The sequence below is a fragment of the Amblyomma mixtum genome, chromosome 1 (assembly GCF_055824585.1).
Source record: "Amblyomma mixtum isolate Tamu chromosome 1, ASM5582458v1, whole genome shotgun sequence".
NCBI lineage: Eukaryota > Metazoa > Arthropoda > Arachnida > Ixodida > Ixodidae > Amblyomma > Amblyomma mixtum.
The window spans coordinates 135,113,293-135,129,711 of NC_143012.1; the positions used below are offsets into that span (position 1 = coordinate 135,113,293).

At 47.3% G+C, this 16,419-nt stretch overlaps 1 protein-coding gene across 3 annotated transcripts in view; it reads right to left on the minus strand.

Moving 5' to 3' along the window:
- Nucleotides 1-16,419, minus strand: part of LOC149367665 (alpha-crystallin B chain) — a 63,678-nt gene that overhangs the window by 32,722 nt on the left and 14,537 nt on the right. For 2 of the 3 annotated variants that reach the window (XM_089556651.1, XM_089556667.1), the window contains exons 2-3: nt 4,813-5,085; nt 1,384-1,560 (exon numbers count right to left, since the gene is read on the minus strand). In XM_089556651.1, coding sequence (XP_089412777.1) covers nt 1,384-1,560; nt 4,813-5,028 — 393 coding nt within the window. In that variant the 5' untranslated portion in view covers nt 5,029-5,085. The remainder of the gene's footprint in view (nt 1-1,383; nt 1,561-4,812; nt 5,086-16,419) is intronic. The other variant, XM_089556658.1, reaches the window with a different exon arrangement.

The following is a 16,419-nucleotide window of genomic DNA, read 5'->3' on the forward strand; positions in this document are numbered from 1 at the left end:
TCGCAGCTGAAGGTGAATTAGTCCTGGTCCACGGACTGAACCTGGGACCACCATCTATTTGGCAAGAAAACTAGTGCAAAAAACAATGGACAAAAGACAAAGGTTTCTGTGCTAAGTGTGCACCTTAGCCAACTGGCCCAATCTGTGGTCTTAGTTCCGCCGCCTATCCACGGCAGTCTGTCTGTCTACACACCTAGCCCACCAGGATGGCAGGGAGAGAAAGAACTGAATAAAAAAAACCGGCAGAGATTTAATTCAAACTGAGTAGAGGTACGAAAGCATGTGTACAGCCTGGCTGGCTCATGGTCTTGCTTTGCTGGGTCATCGGCATGTCTGGAGACGATATTAGACTAACTTCAAGCTCTGATCGAGGTTAGGCTGATCTGATCTGTTCCCGTTTTCGAGCTGGTGATAGTATGGCCTTGCCCCACCATTTGCGAGCCACCCTTTGGGCATGTATTGCAAGAATCCGTCGCCCCTTTCAAATCCACCTGGTCCTTTGGCATAGGTGAGTGTTGTCCGGTGACACAGCTGCAGGCTTTCACACACCTGTGGGAAGCAACCAGACCACTGGCTCATTGGCAACCAGACCTCACCAGTAGGTGACTAGCTGCTTTTGTCTGATGCCAACGGAATAGTGCTACAGTTGAACCTGGATATAACGGAGTTGAAAAAAGTCCGGGATTTTTCGCTACATCGAGGTTTTCGTTACATGCAGTTTTCGCGAGAAGACCCGAAAGGGCAATGCAGAACAGAAACCAAAATAGGAAATAAATGTTGAGGAAATTACTTTGAAAATGTTTACAGGAAACCCCACCATTTAATGTCTCATAGCGGTACTACCACGGCAGCCGCCGCCACCCCCGCCGCATTCTGCCGCGAGACTATCGTCGAAAAAAACGTCGCATGTATCCCTGGCTACGCAAGCAAGCGTGGTGCGGTGAAAGCGAAAGCTACAGAGATGCGTTGATGGACGCGTTATCTCAACTGCGGTCACTCGTTGCAATTGTTGACGCTTCTCTCATGTTAGTTCATGCTTTACTTTTCAGCCAAATTTCGTAGCTCAGCACAAGCTAACAGACAGTCGGCCTAGCGAGTTCTTTACATCAAGGTCAACCGCTGCTAGGCGTTCGTTACATGGAGGTCTTAAATACACGGGCTTCAAGGGGGGCAGCGTTGGGGAATTGAAAAATTTCATTATATCGAGGAATTAGCTATATGGAGGTTCGTTACATCCAGGTTTAAGTGTAATGCATGCTAGTGACTCTCTCATTTCGAGGCTGTCTATAGCTGGCACACCCTGGCCAGCCTCCATGGCCACCAGAGATCAGCAGAATTGTGCACAGAGTAAGAGGCCAGGGTGCAGGAGGAAAGAAGAATTACCTGGAGCCTGTTGTCAATGGTCTTGACGACAATTTCTTCGGGGGCGTACTGGGAGACGTCGAAGCGCAGCTTGAGCTGTTTGGTGCCGTCCTCGGCATCCTGGATGAGGGGCGAGTTCATGCTGTCCAGCCAGGTCTTGCTGGCCGCGCCCATGCCCGGTGGCAGCTGGCCCGATCCCTGATGATTGGGGGGGGGGGGCAAAAGTGTTACTGCACAACTCCAGCAGACAATTCTTGATGTTTGCACTGATATCTTTCCTCTTTCTGAAGTGAAGTGTACTTTGTTTCATGGCTCCTGCTAGCATGTTTCTCGAAAGTTCTTGGCTATATATGCTCTTTTTGAATTCGTATTCTAGCCCATTTCGTGGCACGGGTCTGCATTTTTATTAGTTTCCTTTCAATGAGTAAGGGTGCCACTTTTTGTTTGCATTGTTGTTCTTTTCTTCCTACACCCCTCTACCATGCCACGGTGTACGAAGGCACGTAAAAATAACTTGACTCAGCAGTGCTGCTGCATTACTTTCACCATTTGCCAGAGCAATGGGATTGCATTGAACCAACAGTGCTAGCAAGCAGGCACACAGTTCTGCCATGCACATCAGCCTCGCCAACAGCAAGCACGTGCACGCAATCGCACACACCCACTGTGAGCACACAACACGCAGCAGTGGAACCGCGCCCTAAAGCAGCTGCACCAGAAGAGAACACACACTAGGCAACCCTTGCAGGGACCATGGTTGTGAACTCACAACGTACCGTGTTTACTCGCATTATGGGCACAATCCCCCCCCCCCCCGAAAAAAAATCCCCGAAAACTGGGGTCGATGGTTGATATGTGGTGCAAAATGTTCAAACAAAATTTGAAGCAATAAAAACAGTGCAAAAAGAGCAGGCTGGTGGAATAAATACTTTGCTCGGTACGATTCAATCTCTTCAGCATGATTTCCATGTTCAAGAGATAGTCAGCAACTTCTGACCTCAACCTGCATGTATAGCTCGGGCAGCAGCCCACAATGCTGTCCAAAGCGAACACAATTAGAGTTCACACCATCCAGCACAAAGCACAACTGCAACAAGTTCTTCCAACTGCAGACTGCAGACTTCCAACTGTTTATTCGAGACAGAAAAGCAAACGCTATATAGGGGGCGAACCTATGCGCATAACCGTCACTCTCATTCACACAAGACCTGATTAAAATCTAGACCACAATGATGGAATTTTTACGTTGCAGAAGGGCCGATAAACCAGAGAGGTCTCGGTCAGCATGTCCGCAGAAACTCCATGTCAAGAAACACGCCGACATGCCGACTGAATGCTCTCCGATTTATCGGCCTTTCTGCAATGTAAAAATTTTATAAATGTGGTCGAGATTTTAATCAGGCCTTGTGTGATTGACAGTGATGGTTATGCGCACAGGTTTACCCCCTATATAGCGTTTGCTTCTCGGTCTCGAATAAACAGGTGGAAGTCTGCGCCTGTGTTGACATCTGTGTTCCTCGTTGTCCTGTCCTGTCCCATTCGCGCAGTACTAATTTTTTCTGCAATGAACCAACTAGCCCGCAAGAACGCTCTACTTATAAAGCAAAGCCAGCGTTCACTCATACTGAAAAATACCACGAATCACCACTTGTGCTATCACAGTGGAATTCATTACCACCTAGCGTTGCCACTATCAACGACTTTCATTCTTTTCAATCAGCGCTTCACTTGTTATTAATCTCAAAGACATTGAATAATTTTTCCTTTTTATTCAGCCTTACGTGAAGGATAATGGTTTTTCGGTTTTGTGATATGTTAAAAAAAAAAGGACAAAAGTGTTATAGTGAAATTTTTCCTGCTCATTCTACTAATATTTTGCGTTAACACGTTTTGGCGGGCTAGTTGGTTAAGCATCTTGAATAAACAGCGCGAACGAAGACGAGCACAAAAGACAAGAAAATGGACGACACAGCGCTGTGTCGTCCATTTTCTTGTCTTTTGTGCTTGTCTTCGTTCGCGCTGTTTATTCAAGATGCTACTAATATTTTATTGCACTAGTGTCTGTGTCTGTACTTTTTTCTTCTTTTGTTCTATTACACATGGCATCTTTTCCTGCTGTTTATAGCATTTCTGTATTTGCCTGTATTATGAAGATTTTTGTATTGGACATCCCCCCCCCCCCTATGTAATGCCCTTGCAGGCCTCAAGACGGCACAGTACAATTACCAAAAACAGAGTGCGGAAAAGCTGCCACAAACCCCCTGAAAAATCTAACATAATTTGGAACCCAAAAAGCTATGAAGTGTATTCACTATGGGTGCTTGCATGCGTGCACCATCTTATAAGGCAGGCTGAAGAAAGAAAACCAGTTGGACCAGGACCAAGGTAGTGGCTGCATTCATTATGCGAGTAAACACGATAGGCTGGCAAAAAACAGACGCATCCTAGACCGAAGGGTGAGCTCTAGAAAGAAAACAGTGCAGATATCGCAATGAGACCAAAAGAAAGTAGTGCTGGTTTAGTTGTGCGGGGAAAAATTTTTTAGTGTAACGTCTATGCCATCCCAGACAAAATAAACAATTCTGCACCAGCATACTGTCATTGGCCTAGAAGAACTAGTTATACATGCGCACATATTATGCTTCCAAAAAAAAAAACACGTTGGCTGCCAGACATTCAATGCCCCTTTAAAGGTGCAGTGAAGAGGAATCTGAACTTGTCTTTTTGCCACGGGAACTCCATCTACATGTTCTGAGCATTCTTAGAAACTTCAACTTGTTGCCCTGTGTGGCCGATTTCCCTACTTAAATCAGATTAACGTTGGGCTCCCGCCTTTTTTTTAAATTCTCCGTGTACGGTGGGCGGAGTCGACCAACGCGTGGAGTGCCTTTCAGCCAGCTCGTGGAGGCTTTGCTTTCGCTTTATTTTGTTTTTTAGGTTTCCGTGAAAAAATAGTTTCATTCACAGATAATATAGCCGCGAAATAAGCCCGAAGAAATAAAAATACGCGCGGACTATTTGCTTTCATGTATTACTACATATTAAAGGCACTCCATGCATTGGCTGACTCCGCCCACCATACGGGAGAATTAAAAAAAAGAAAGGGCGGAAGCCTGAAGTTAATCCGATTTAATTAGGGAAATTGGCCACACAGGGCAATAAGTTGCAGTTTCTAAGTATGCTGGGAATGTCTAGATGGAGTTCCCGCGGCAGAAAGACGAGTTCAGATTGCTCTTCCCTGCACCTTTAAACGCCACATTCCTTTGTGGTGTTATTTCCTTGCAGCCACTGTGCAGGTAAGGGGAGCATACCACATGCACCTTCTGCAGGCATGCAAAGCAGCTGGAAGCCGGGCAACAAACCATCGACCACAAGCACCACCGCAGCAGACCTGTGTGTGGGGGGGGGGAGAAAGAGAGAGAGGAGGCCATGCATGCCGTGCACACTCACGGAGGTGCCGGGAGCACCACCTGGCCCCACCTGGAGCGGCGCAGAGCTCTTGGCAAAGAAGTCGCGCTCATGGTCCATGAGCTGGGAGCGGAAGCGCGACATCTCGTCCTCCATCTTGCGCATCTCGGCCTCAAAGCGCTCACGGATCGAGCTGAACTCATTGTCCAGGATGCTGAGGTCGGACTTCTGGATGGGCACTCGGCGCTCGGGGGCCATCTCTCTCGGTCACTGCTTTACGGTGGTGGCACAGAAGCGGTGCGCTGTCGCTGTTGCCTGCACGCAGAGGCACCATTAGGCAACGCACCACACGGGGGCGCCACAGACTTCCGTCACATCGAAGGCACTCTTACACTGACCATCAAAATTCCTGGAAAGCTCAGGGAGGGCCATGGGGCAAAGACTGTGACCGATAAACAAAAAATCAATTCTGAATTGGGTTTTACAGCACTCTCCAATTCTCCAGCGCTCTCTTAAACAAGAGAGGTCATCTTCCAGACCATTGCCAAGCCTGCTCGAAAGAGAAGCGTATAGCCTGCAAGCCTCAACTATCTGATTGCAAAGTGCTATTGAAAAGCCGAGATAGGACAGAACTTGAGCTTGTGGAAGCCTTCTATATCAAGAAGCGAGGTGATAGTTGTATTAGTGACACGTCAGTTGTTCTTCGCCACAGTGAAATGCTGTTTCTTGATGCATATCTGTGAGAGGTGAATGTCTGTGATTAAGAGCATGGATAAGGGCAAAGGCTTATAAACGTTCTTCCTTCAATAAATCCTGTTGAAAGTGCAGCACTTGTCCTGTTCCCTTACTCGTCCGTGTTGCCATTTTTGCACTCTCACGTCTTTCACGAATATGCACCAACAAGCCCAGCTTCAAGTACTTCTCTCCAACTAATAAGGAGTCAGCCTAATTGCGTGCTCTCCACCAATCAACCCTGTATAAGGCATGAGCTGTCTCACATGCAGGTAAAGTTGCGCTCAGACTTTAGCAATTGAATGACATCATTTTGAAGCCATTTAGTCTGTTTGTTTTGGAGAAAAAAAGGTGGAAATACATTTGCACCAGCACCCACTTAAAAATAAGTAAAATGTGGCACATATCTGTACACACCTCACTGACACCCCCTGCTGTGTTTGCCCTTCCTCGGGACCCACTCCGTCACCTACAAGGAGCCTATTAGAACAAACCTAAACAAAATTTAAGATGCAATTGCTGGTAACACACCACATGACTCTCTGAGAACGATTAACAGCCTCTGCTCAACAGTCGATCCTTGCTTTCAATGTTGCCCAGGCCACTTAGTGTTATGGTGAAGCTTATTTCGGTGTGCCTCCAAACATAAACAGGGTCGCTCAACAGCCTGACCAATCATGAAATTTGTGTTAAGAGTACAGAGGGCAGAGCGCCTACCTAGAATGCCTGAGCTACATGCTCTGGACATGGATCCAACCAAACATGCAGCAACATCTAGCGACAATGCCTGGTTGAAAATGGGCTCAATGTTAGCATCCGCAGCTGCATTCGCGAGATTGCATCGACACTGCTGGTCTCTGCGACTTAGGCAGCTGCTCTCACAGTCTGGAGCATGCAGCTCGGTCGTTCTAGATGAGTGTTTGCCCTCTGCAACCTGGCTGACTACTGCCTCAATACATTCTACGCACACAAAGAATTGCGTAAAAAGTTATGCATGGTCCTTGCAACACAATGAAATCTCTACATACATATGGCAATATACCTAACGGGCTAAAGAGAGAAGCTAAAACAAACGCTAGGAGACAAGAATGATGTTCGCAATGACTGCAAGAAAGAACACCGAATAACTGACTGTTTCTTTCAACAGGCAGGTTTCTCGCACACCCACAAATCAAACTAAGTTTTCGAATGCTCTCCACAACAATTGACACAACAAATCCTACTGCAGGACCACATGCCATCCTGCTTAAAAACCTGCAACACTTCCCAAGCACTGTTCTACAGCTTCACCAAAGAACTTGATGAAGTCCGTGCCACGCTCGCCTTTTTTCGTTCCGTTACTGCAGAAACGTGGAGGCTAACAAAGAGGGTTCAGCTTAAGTTAAGGACAACGCAGCGAGCTATGGAAAGGAAAATGATAGGTGTAACGTTAAGAGACCGGAAGTCAGCGGAGTAGGTGAGGGAACAAACGCGGGTTAATGACATCCTAATTGAAATCAAGAGGAAGAGGTGGGCTTGGGCAGGGCATGTAATGCGAAGGCAAGATAGCCACTGGTCCTTAAAGGTGCACTGAAGAGGAATCTGAACTCGTCTTTTTGCCACGGGAACTCCATCTACACATTCCGAGCATTCTTAGAAGCTTAGATTTATTGCCCTGTGTGGCTGATTTTCCTAATTAAATCGAATCAACGTCCGGCTCCCGCATTTTTTTTTTTAATTCCCCCCCATACGGTGGGCGGAGTCGACCAACGCATGGAGTGCCTTGCAGCCAGCTCCGTGGAGGCTTTGCTTTCCCTTTATTTTGTTTTTTAGGTTTCCGTGAATAAATAGTTTCATTCGCAGATAATATAGCCACAAAATAAGCCCGCAGAAATAAAAATACGCGCGGACTATTTGCTTCTATGGACTACTACGTATTACTCCGCCGATGGCAGAGCGGCAGGCCGTCGCGGGACTGGCTGAAAGGCACTCCACGCGTTGGTCGACTCCGCCCACCGTACGAGAGAGAATTAAAAAAAAAAGGCGGGAGCCGGACGTTAATTCGATTTAATTAGGAAAATCAGCCACACAGGGCAATGAATCGAAGTTTCTAAGAATGCACAGAACGTGCAGATTGAGTTCCCGCGGCAAAGAGACGAGTTCAGATTCCTCTTCAGTGCACCTTCAAGGGTAACGGAGTGGATTCCAAGAGAAGGCAAGCGTAGCAGGGGACGGCAGAAAGTTAGGTGGGCGGATGAGATTAAGAAATTTGTGGGGATATACGGTGGCCGCAACTGGCAAAGGACAGAGTTAATTAGAGAGAGAGGGGAGATGCCTTTGCTCTGCAGTGGGTGTAGTCAGGCTGATGATGATGATGACCGCAAGGGACCATCTTCCCCTTGCATTGACTTTCATCTGTTCCCCTCTTTGTAGAAACTAAAACTGATTTAGTTCCTCGTTGTAGACAGTAGACTGTTATCGTTTATGTAACTTCGTTTATTGCAAGAAACAAGAAACAATCAAACTGTTCGTTAGGAGGGGAGCAAGAGCTCGAGAAATTACATGCTCATCGTTGGGGCTCCCCGATCGTTCTGTCCTTTTCCAATGCCCCTCTAGACGGAACAGCTCTCCGCCTGTCTCAACCTTTGGCCCCTCTCCCCTCGGGTTCCCAGAGTCCCGTCGCCCGAGGGGAGCCGCCGCCGGCCATAAACAAGCGAGAGGTGTCTGGTTTTCGTCTCGGGAGGCGGGCTTAAGAGAATGACATACAAAAGACACACAGGGTAAAAAATGAAAAGAAAACATAGTTTCAACACTGCCCCGCCGAATGGGCTTGCTCATTCTACGTTTCCGAAAACTCCAATGGGTACAGTAACTGAACAGGGCGTCGCAAAGTCCTCCCCTGCGGCATCCTGACCTCACAAGAACGAACCTTGCCGTCTCGCCCAGGAAACAGGGCAGCGATGACTCCAGTTTTCCAGAGCAGTCGCGGTTGATTCTCTCGAACCAAAACAACATCTCCGACTCGGGGAGTCACGGCTCTGGGTCGTTTAGAGGCAAAGGCCGAGCGTAGCTGCCCCAAGTATTCTCGCTGCCATGTCTGCCAGAAAAGATTTAGCATTCGCCTTCTCTTCTTCCAGAGCGCCCGGAGAGAAGCGGCGGACGCTTCGATAGCTCGTGTTTCAGGCGAAGGAAGAGCAGTCAAGCGTCTTCCCGTCAGGAAACTGGACGGCGTGAGCGGAGCACCGTCTTTAGGGTCCTCATATGTGTACGTGAGGGGCCTAGAGTTTATTACTGCCTCCACCTCAGCCAGGATTGTTGACAGCTCAATGGCGTCTAGGCACTGGCGTCCGATCGTTTTTCTCAGCGCGCTTTTCACGCTACGGACCAGCCTCTCGTAGAATCCGCCCCACCACGGTGCGCGCTCCGCTATAAATTTCCATTCTATGCCCGAATTGGCAAAATGGTTCTGAGTTTCAAGGTGCCGCAGGAGCTTCCACAAAATGCCAATATCTTTTGACGCTCGTTTAAACGAAAGAGCGTTGTCAGAGTAAATAGTTCGGCACAAGCCTCTGCGTGACACAAAACGACGGAAAGCTTGTAGGAATCGTTCTGTGCTCATGTCTGCTGCAAGTTCAAGATGCACGGCCCGCGTCACAGCGCACGTAAAGGGCACGATGTACGACTTTACGGTCCGACTGTTCTCCTTCACCATGAGGGGACCGGCAAAGTCGAGGCCGACGATCTGAAACGGGTCCGCTTGGGACGTCCGGTCAGGGGGAAGCAGCCCTGTTGCTGCGTCGAAGTGCGAGGCACTGTGCCGTTTACACACCACACACGATCTCACAACACTTTTCACAAGCTGACGCCCCCGCACAATCCAGTACTTGTCTCGCAGCTGCACAAGTGTGTCTCTTGCGCCTGCGTGAAGCAGCTGTCGATGGGCTTGGTGCACCTGCAGCGTTGTGTAGCGATGATGCCTGGGGAGCACAATCGGGTGTCGCTTTTCAAATGTCGTCTCTGTGGAACAGATTCGCCCTTCAATCCTCAGTATGCCGTCTTCGTCTGTCCACAGCGCGAATTCTTTCAAGGCGGAGTCGTTTTGGATGCGGCTGCCTTTCTTTGTGCTTTCCAGTTCCGCAGAAAATACTGATTGCTGAACTCTTCTCAGCCAAAATTTTTCCGCATGTTCGATTTCTGCTGCAGTCAAAGGGCCCGAGTTCCTGTCAGCAGATCGCAGATTTTTCACGAACCGGAAAATCCAACCTGTTACTCGATTCACTCTAGATACAGAGCTGAATTCTTTCAGATCCAGCAGCTCATCTTCTTTATCGCAGGTGGAGTTTAAGACACCGACCTCCTTTTTCTGCTCAAGTTCTTCAACAGTGAAGTCGCCTTGTTGGGGTTCAACCGGCCATACCTCAGCTGAACCTCTTATCCACTGCGGCCCGTTCCACCATAGCTCGCTGGTCTTCACTTGAGTGGTCGTACTTCTTTGCCGCAGTACACGTTGATGGGGCATGTACACTCTCTGAGAGTCGTCGCAATGTGCGTCTGTTTCCCTCTCTGCTATGCCCTCGTCAATTAGACGCCGCATTTCGGAGTCGCAATATCTCATGAGGCTCGGGTTCCTGCTTAACTGCTTCGTTAAATACCGAAGGCGATTCTCTGCTACTCCGCGGTTGTCAGACATTTCCACATCGTCTTTCCAAGGAAGCTTTACTTCATAGCAATCGTTGATCTTCTTGATACTTTTAGTAAATTCTTCCAGGGCTTTGGAGCCTGAATTTGTGTTCGTTTTGTCTGACACACCGGTGTTTTCCAACTCCCAGAACATCTTTAGAATCGGAGCGGTTTCTCGATCAGCCACGGTCGTTCTCATGACAAAAGCATGTGTGCAAACTGTCTCTTGACATTTGGACATTACTTGGCCCTGAACTGCCCACCCAAATACCGTCTCGACGGCAGTCAGCTTGTTGGGCAGCTTTCTCACCTTCCCGGTGACGCATTCCCAATATTGATCGCAGCCAATCAGCACATCAATCGGTGTGCCGTCGTTAAGAGCTGAATCATCACCCAAAGGAAGCATCAGATCTTGAAGCGTTTCTCTGATCAATTCGTTGGGGCAAGGGATAACCTGTTCACATATGGAAGGTATTTCTAGGGCTTCGATTTTATACTGCGCTTTTGGGTCGTCTCGTCGGAGAAGGCACACTTCAACTCGCCTGAATGTGCGTCTGGTCTGTCCTCCTCCAAATACTCCCACCGACAGTAACTCTGTCCCGAGCAATTTGCACCCGAGTTTCCTGGAGCAGTCTTCCGTAATGAACGTTCTCTGACTGCCGCTATCAAAGAGAACTCGAGAGACTTTTCTTGTTTTTGTCCCTTTGTTCAAGGCTGTAACAGTAGGCATTAGGACTGTGCGGTGAGTGGGGTCCTTTTCTGCTCCTGAGGCATGCAGGCTCACTGGCTGTACCCCTTCGTTGGCCGACCGTGCGTTCTCGGCATCGTTGATGGCAGGGTCGCACATCGCTGTTGCATGCCTGCGTTTGCATCTCTTGCAGCTGATCTTAACCCTGCATTGCCTTGAACGATGTCCATGCTTCGTGCAACGAAAGCATCTGCCTTTCGCTATGAGGATTGCCTTCCTCTCGTTTACTGCCATCTTCGACTCGCACTCTTGACTTTCATGTCCTTTTGAGTCGCAAAACACGCATTGCATGCAGTTGGCTGCACCATGCAGGGCTGAGGCCGAAGAAGGGTGAGCGTTCCCTCGATGCGTTCGTGCCTTGTGCCCATCAAAATGAGAAGCAGGCTTACCATGTGCGTCGTCGGGCCTGTCTTCCAGCGTCCTTTCGCGGCTCTCAAGCTCAAAGCGGAAGAATCTGAGCAGGGAACGAAGCGGCGTCAACTGTGAGCTGTCCGACGACGATGTCGTTGACCCTGAATCGTCGACCACCGAAGACGTCGCTTCATCTTGGGTCTCAGAGTGTGAACGATGATAGTCCAAGATCATTTCCTTCGGGAGAGCGCGGAGAAGGACCGGATACAGCATCGCCTGGTAGCCATCTTCCTCGATACCCAGCGCCTTCAGCCCCCGCATGTGAACCTGTATCTCATCGTAAAGCCCTCTCAAAGCTCGCACGTTCTTTGCAGAGAACACAGGTTTCACATCGATTAGGCCCTGCATATGATCCTGAATCAACGCTTCCGGATTTCCGAATCGTTGTCGCAAGATGTCGACCGCGTCGCTGTAGCAATCACCTGATGCCTGCAGTCCGGCAATTGCTGTCAAGGCCTCTCCGCTCAGCAGCGTCTTCAAGTAATTCAAGCGGTCGATGTTAGAGAGTTCCGTGTTTTTGTGGACTGCCACCTCAAATTGTTCCCAGAATGGCTGCCAGTTTTTTCGTTTGCCGTCGAATTTTGTTAGTTCCAGCTTCGGTAATTTAATCCTTTGAGCCACGGAAGCACTACCAACGGTAGCTTTAATCTGGGTTTCCTGATTTCTGCTTTCTTGTTCGGTTTGCTCTTTCTTGAGTTTTAGTCGGCAAATGCAGGTAGCAATTTTGTCACTGTACTCGATGACTTGCTCGAATTCAGCCTCCGCTTCATCTTCTTTGATATTTGGCTCGATCGCCGCGTCTACCTCGTTGAGCTGTTGTTTGACCAATTGTAGGCGTTCAAGAAGCACGCTCACCTTTTCGACGGTGGGCGCTTCTTTAGCCGCCAAGATGTCGTCCGTTTCTTTGGTCAGTCGCGTCGCCTGGCTTCTGACGGCCTTCCTCTTTTTCCTGAGAACATCCATGTGGCTGTCGTTGGTACGCTGAGTCGTTGGGTCCGGTCGTTGTTCCTGAATAATCCGTTCCCGGGTTTCGGCACCAAAATGTTTTGTAGAAACTAAAACTGATGTAGTTCCTCGTTGTAGACAGTAGACTGTTATCGTTTATGTAACTTCGTTTATTGCAAGAAACAAGAAACAATCAAACTGTTCGTTAGGAGGGGAGCAAGAGCTCGAGAAATTACATGCTCATCGTTGGGGCTCCCCGATCGTTCTGTCCTTTTCCAATGCCCCTCTAGACGGAACAGCTCTCCGCCTGTCTCAACCTTTGGCCCCTCTCCCCTCGGGTTCCCAGAGTCCCGTCGCCCGAGGGGAGCCGCCGCCGGCCATAAACAAGCGAGAGGTGTCTGGTTTTCGTCTCGGGAGGCGGGCTTAAGAGAATGACATACAAAAGACACACAGGGTAAAAAATGAAAAGAAAACATAGTTTCAACACTCTTAAATGTCACCTCTATTCCGTTTTCTAGAGGTAGCTGTGGTGTCTGAAATTTGACCTGCAGGCATTTTTGATACCCTCTTAGTTGCTGCCCCACACATAACTAATGGCAAAATGCAACTACTGTATACCTTCCTGGCACACTACAATACACCAGGTGGGGTCCAACGGGCCTCCCAAAGCAGCACCTAGGCTATTAGTGACACTGTGGTGAAGGCCTCCACATTAATTATGGTCCAATTAGGACCATTAATTACACGCCAGGGGCAATGTTAAAAGGCACAAAAAAAGGGACAAAACACAAGGGTATACCCAGGGGCTGGACACTTTTGCAACCTGTCACCACTGAACTGCAGCTGCCGAAGCTCCACTGCATGAAAGACACTGGCAAGGTGTTATAACCTGCCAACTACTCCCCCTCCCCCGGTGGCCCAGTGTATATCCTCCCCAGACTGGCAAACTTAAGTTTTCGCCATAATTTTTAGTCCCACCCTTACTTATGCTTTGAGCCCACAAACTACCAGCGATCGACGTAGCTTGCCCTGCTCATGACCCAAAGGGGCAGGGGTTTCTCTCCCAGTGCATCCATTTTCCTTTCCAGCACAAGTGCTTTTATCTCTTCTGAGGTGGTGGTGGAATGACATCAGGACCGCGTTGACCAGTGAGTAATAGTGTAGCGACGCCATCCCTGTTCTTGCTGTGGCGTGTTTTAATTACCCGCTTGGTGTCATGTTGTCAGGACCCTTCGCATCAGTCCCAATTGCCTTGACAAGCAAACGCCAACTACAGCAGTTTCTCCACTGAACAGGACCCTTAATGCTACTGTGTTAAAAAGAATCCACCTCCAGTCAGAACCAAATAATTCTTGGTCACCGTGGGTACCTAGTGGGTTTAAAAACAACTGCAGTCAGTTGTTTCACATCCAAATGGTGCCAGTGGTGTCGAAGAATCAACTGCGTTTTCTCCCAGAACCATTCTCAAAAAGGGATTTAAATTGAGAATTGCACGCCTTTAGGGAGCTGAAACTATGTAAACAAACCTGAATCATATCGAAGCAACATTTTCTCCCACTTATATACTCCGTGCATGGGACCCTCTTGCTGATGCCAGTGGCACTTATCTATTTCAAGAAACCTCTAAAGGCCTTCGTCGTCATGAGGGTATAACATAGGGGAGTGGTAAAAAATTCGAACATGAAGATTCAAGAAGGAACATCTAAGATGAGGAAGTATCAGTGTGGAAGAACAACAAAATGCAAAATGAACATAAGAAAAAAATAACGTAATAAATAGATATAATTAACAAAAGATATAATTTAATCAAGCCCACCATAATGGTAGAAATGATGAAAATAATTTGGCCGATAAAGCTGCCAATACAGAACAATATGCAGATTGCAGTCAAAGCGATCATTGGCTTCCAAATGGACTTTCCTTTAGGAAAATTTCAAATTGCGTATTTGAAACCAATTGGAACACCCAGTTGGAGCTTTCAATTGGCTCGGTTGCAATGCTTAAGGCATGCAATATGGAATTTCACACAATTGTGAAATTCCTAATTGCAAAGCTTAAACGGCGGCCAATGTTTTTTTACTGTAACACCACTTGAAATATCACAAACCATTATCATTTCAGGAACCTGTTACGTTTATCCAAATGGTTTTGCATATTCTTGTGGTTCCCAAGATTCCAATCTGTATTATCCAAATGGGAGCAATGACACCAAGTAGAATCATAGGATCGAACTAGAATAGCCAATTGGTTTGGTTTGGTTTGTGGCATTTAATGTCCCAAAGTGACTCAGGCTATGAGGGATGCCGCAGTGGAGGGCTCTGGAAATTTCGACCACCTGGGGTTCTTTAATGTGCACTGACATCGCCCAGTACACGGGCCTCTGGCACTTCGCCTTAATCGAAATGTGACCGCTGCAGCCGGGATCGAACCCGCATCTTTGGGATCAGCAGCAGAGCACCACAACCACTTTGCCGCCACAGCGGCTGGAACAGCCAACTGGAATCTGCAAAACACAGCTGGATAATCCAACTGGACCAACCAACAGGACTGCAACGCCCTACAGAATCCAATTGGAAACAACAGGCAGTGCAATTGGTTCCATTCGGAATTTCGGGTTGACCAACTGGATCCAGTTGGGATTCCCAACTGGCATCTATATATATATACCGGATGTCCCACCTAAATGTAACCAAACTTTTAAAAAAGGCGAAGTGTCCTAGTCCAGTGAAACCAACTCAGGGTTGTTCATAGTCGCGTGGCCTTGTCTTGAGTATATTTTTCGCTCTTCAAAATTAATTCATTAGTTAAGTTTAATTAGCTAACTTTTTAATTATTAACTTGAGGAAGAAAGTGTCAATGCAAAAGTTCTAGATCACCTCGAAAAACCGCTAGTAGTGCTGTTTCCGTCAAGTTACGATTTACGTAGCTTCATTTATTGGCCTTAAAAGAAAGTTGCCACGTGACCAGCTGCTCGCTCACTTCTCTGCCCCAATGTGCACCCAAAGTCTCATCAAGGAGAGGACTTCAGAAAAAATGGATTTTATTCTTTAAGGCGCGTCTTGGGACGTTGAAGTGGCACAATTGTCATGTGAAAGCTTTTTCTTATTGTGCGGGTTATGGTTAAAGGCCGGTAAAAAACTACGTAAATATTACTTTGCTGCAAATGTCTCAGTAAACTGTTTCTCAAAGCGATCTACAACTTTTCCATTGATGTTCCTCAAGTCAATAATTAAAAAGTTAGTTAATTAAGTTTAACTAATTAGTCAACCTTGAAGAACGAAAAAAATACTGCAGACTAGGTCACGCGACTATAAACAACCCTCATTTGGTTTCAGAGGGCTAGGACACCCCGTGTTTTTTAAAAGCTGGGACACCTGGTGTGTGTGCGTGTGTGTGTGTGTTGTGTGTTGTGTGCATATATAGAAACTCTAACAAGCAATGTGAAAGGGAAAAGCAGGAGACAAGGATCAAGTAACTGCAGATCTATGTCAATGATGGTAGAGAAACTGTGCCACAAAAACTTGCACACTCACTACCAGGAACTGTGAAAACAAAGACCGATTTCAACATTTAAGCATGGTGTCACGGCAAGTCTTTGAGGATTAATTTCAACAGTCAGTGATTTGCCATTGTAGCTATAATGTGCTACATTAGAAAACTGCTACTGAATTTATTTATTTACTTAATTTTATACACTGCAGGCTCGCATGAGGCTAAAAGGCTACTCCCTATTTATTGACACTCCCTCTTAACAGCATAACATTAACTAATCTGAGCTTCTTATGTTTTAATGACCAAGACGTTACATATGGTTACACTTTATAGTCTTTTGCACTGTTTTATACAAACCACATTTTCAAAACAAGAATGCCATCTTTACATCGTTTATAGTTGATTGCAAGGAGCTGAACAGCCCACAAAGATTTCAAGCAAAAAGAACGAACAATAAAATGCACTGAATCATCAATAGAATAAAGTGATGTTGTAAGCCGACAGCACTTTTCGACTGGAGCATGTCACTTGGGGTGACTGCAGTGGTTCTACTGCCAAGTATTCACCAGTGGTGTCAAAAATACACATTTGGAAATATCGAATTGTTTCCACTGCGTAATTTCCAGGCGGAATCCTTTTCTTCGCCGGGCTGAAAACGCAGC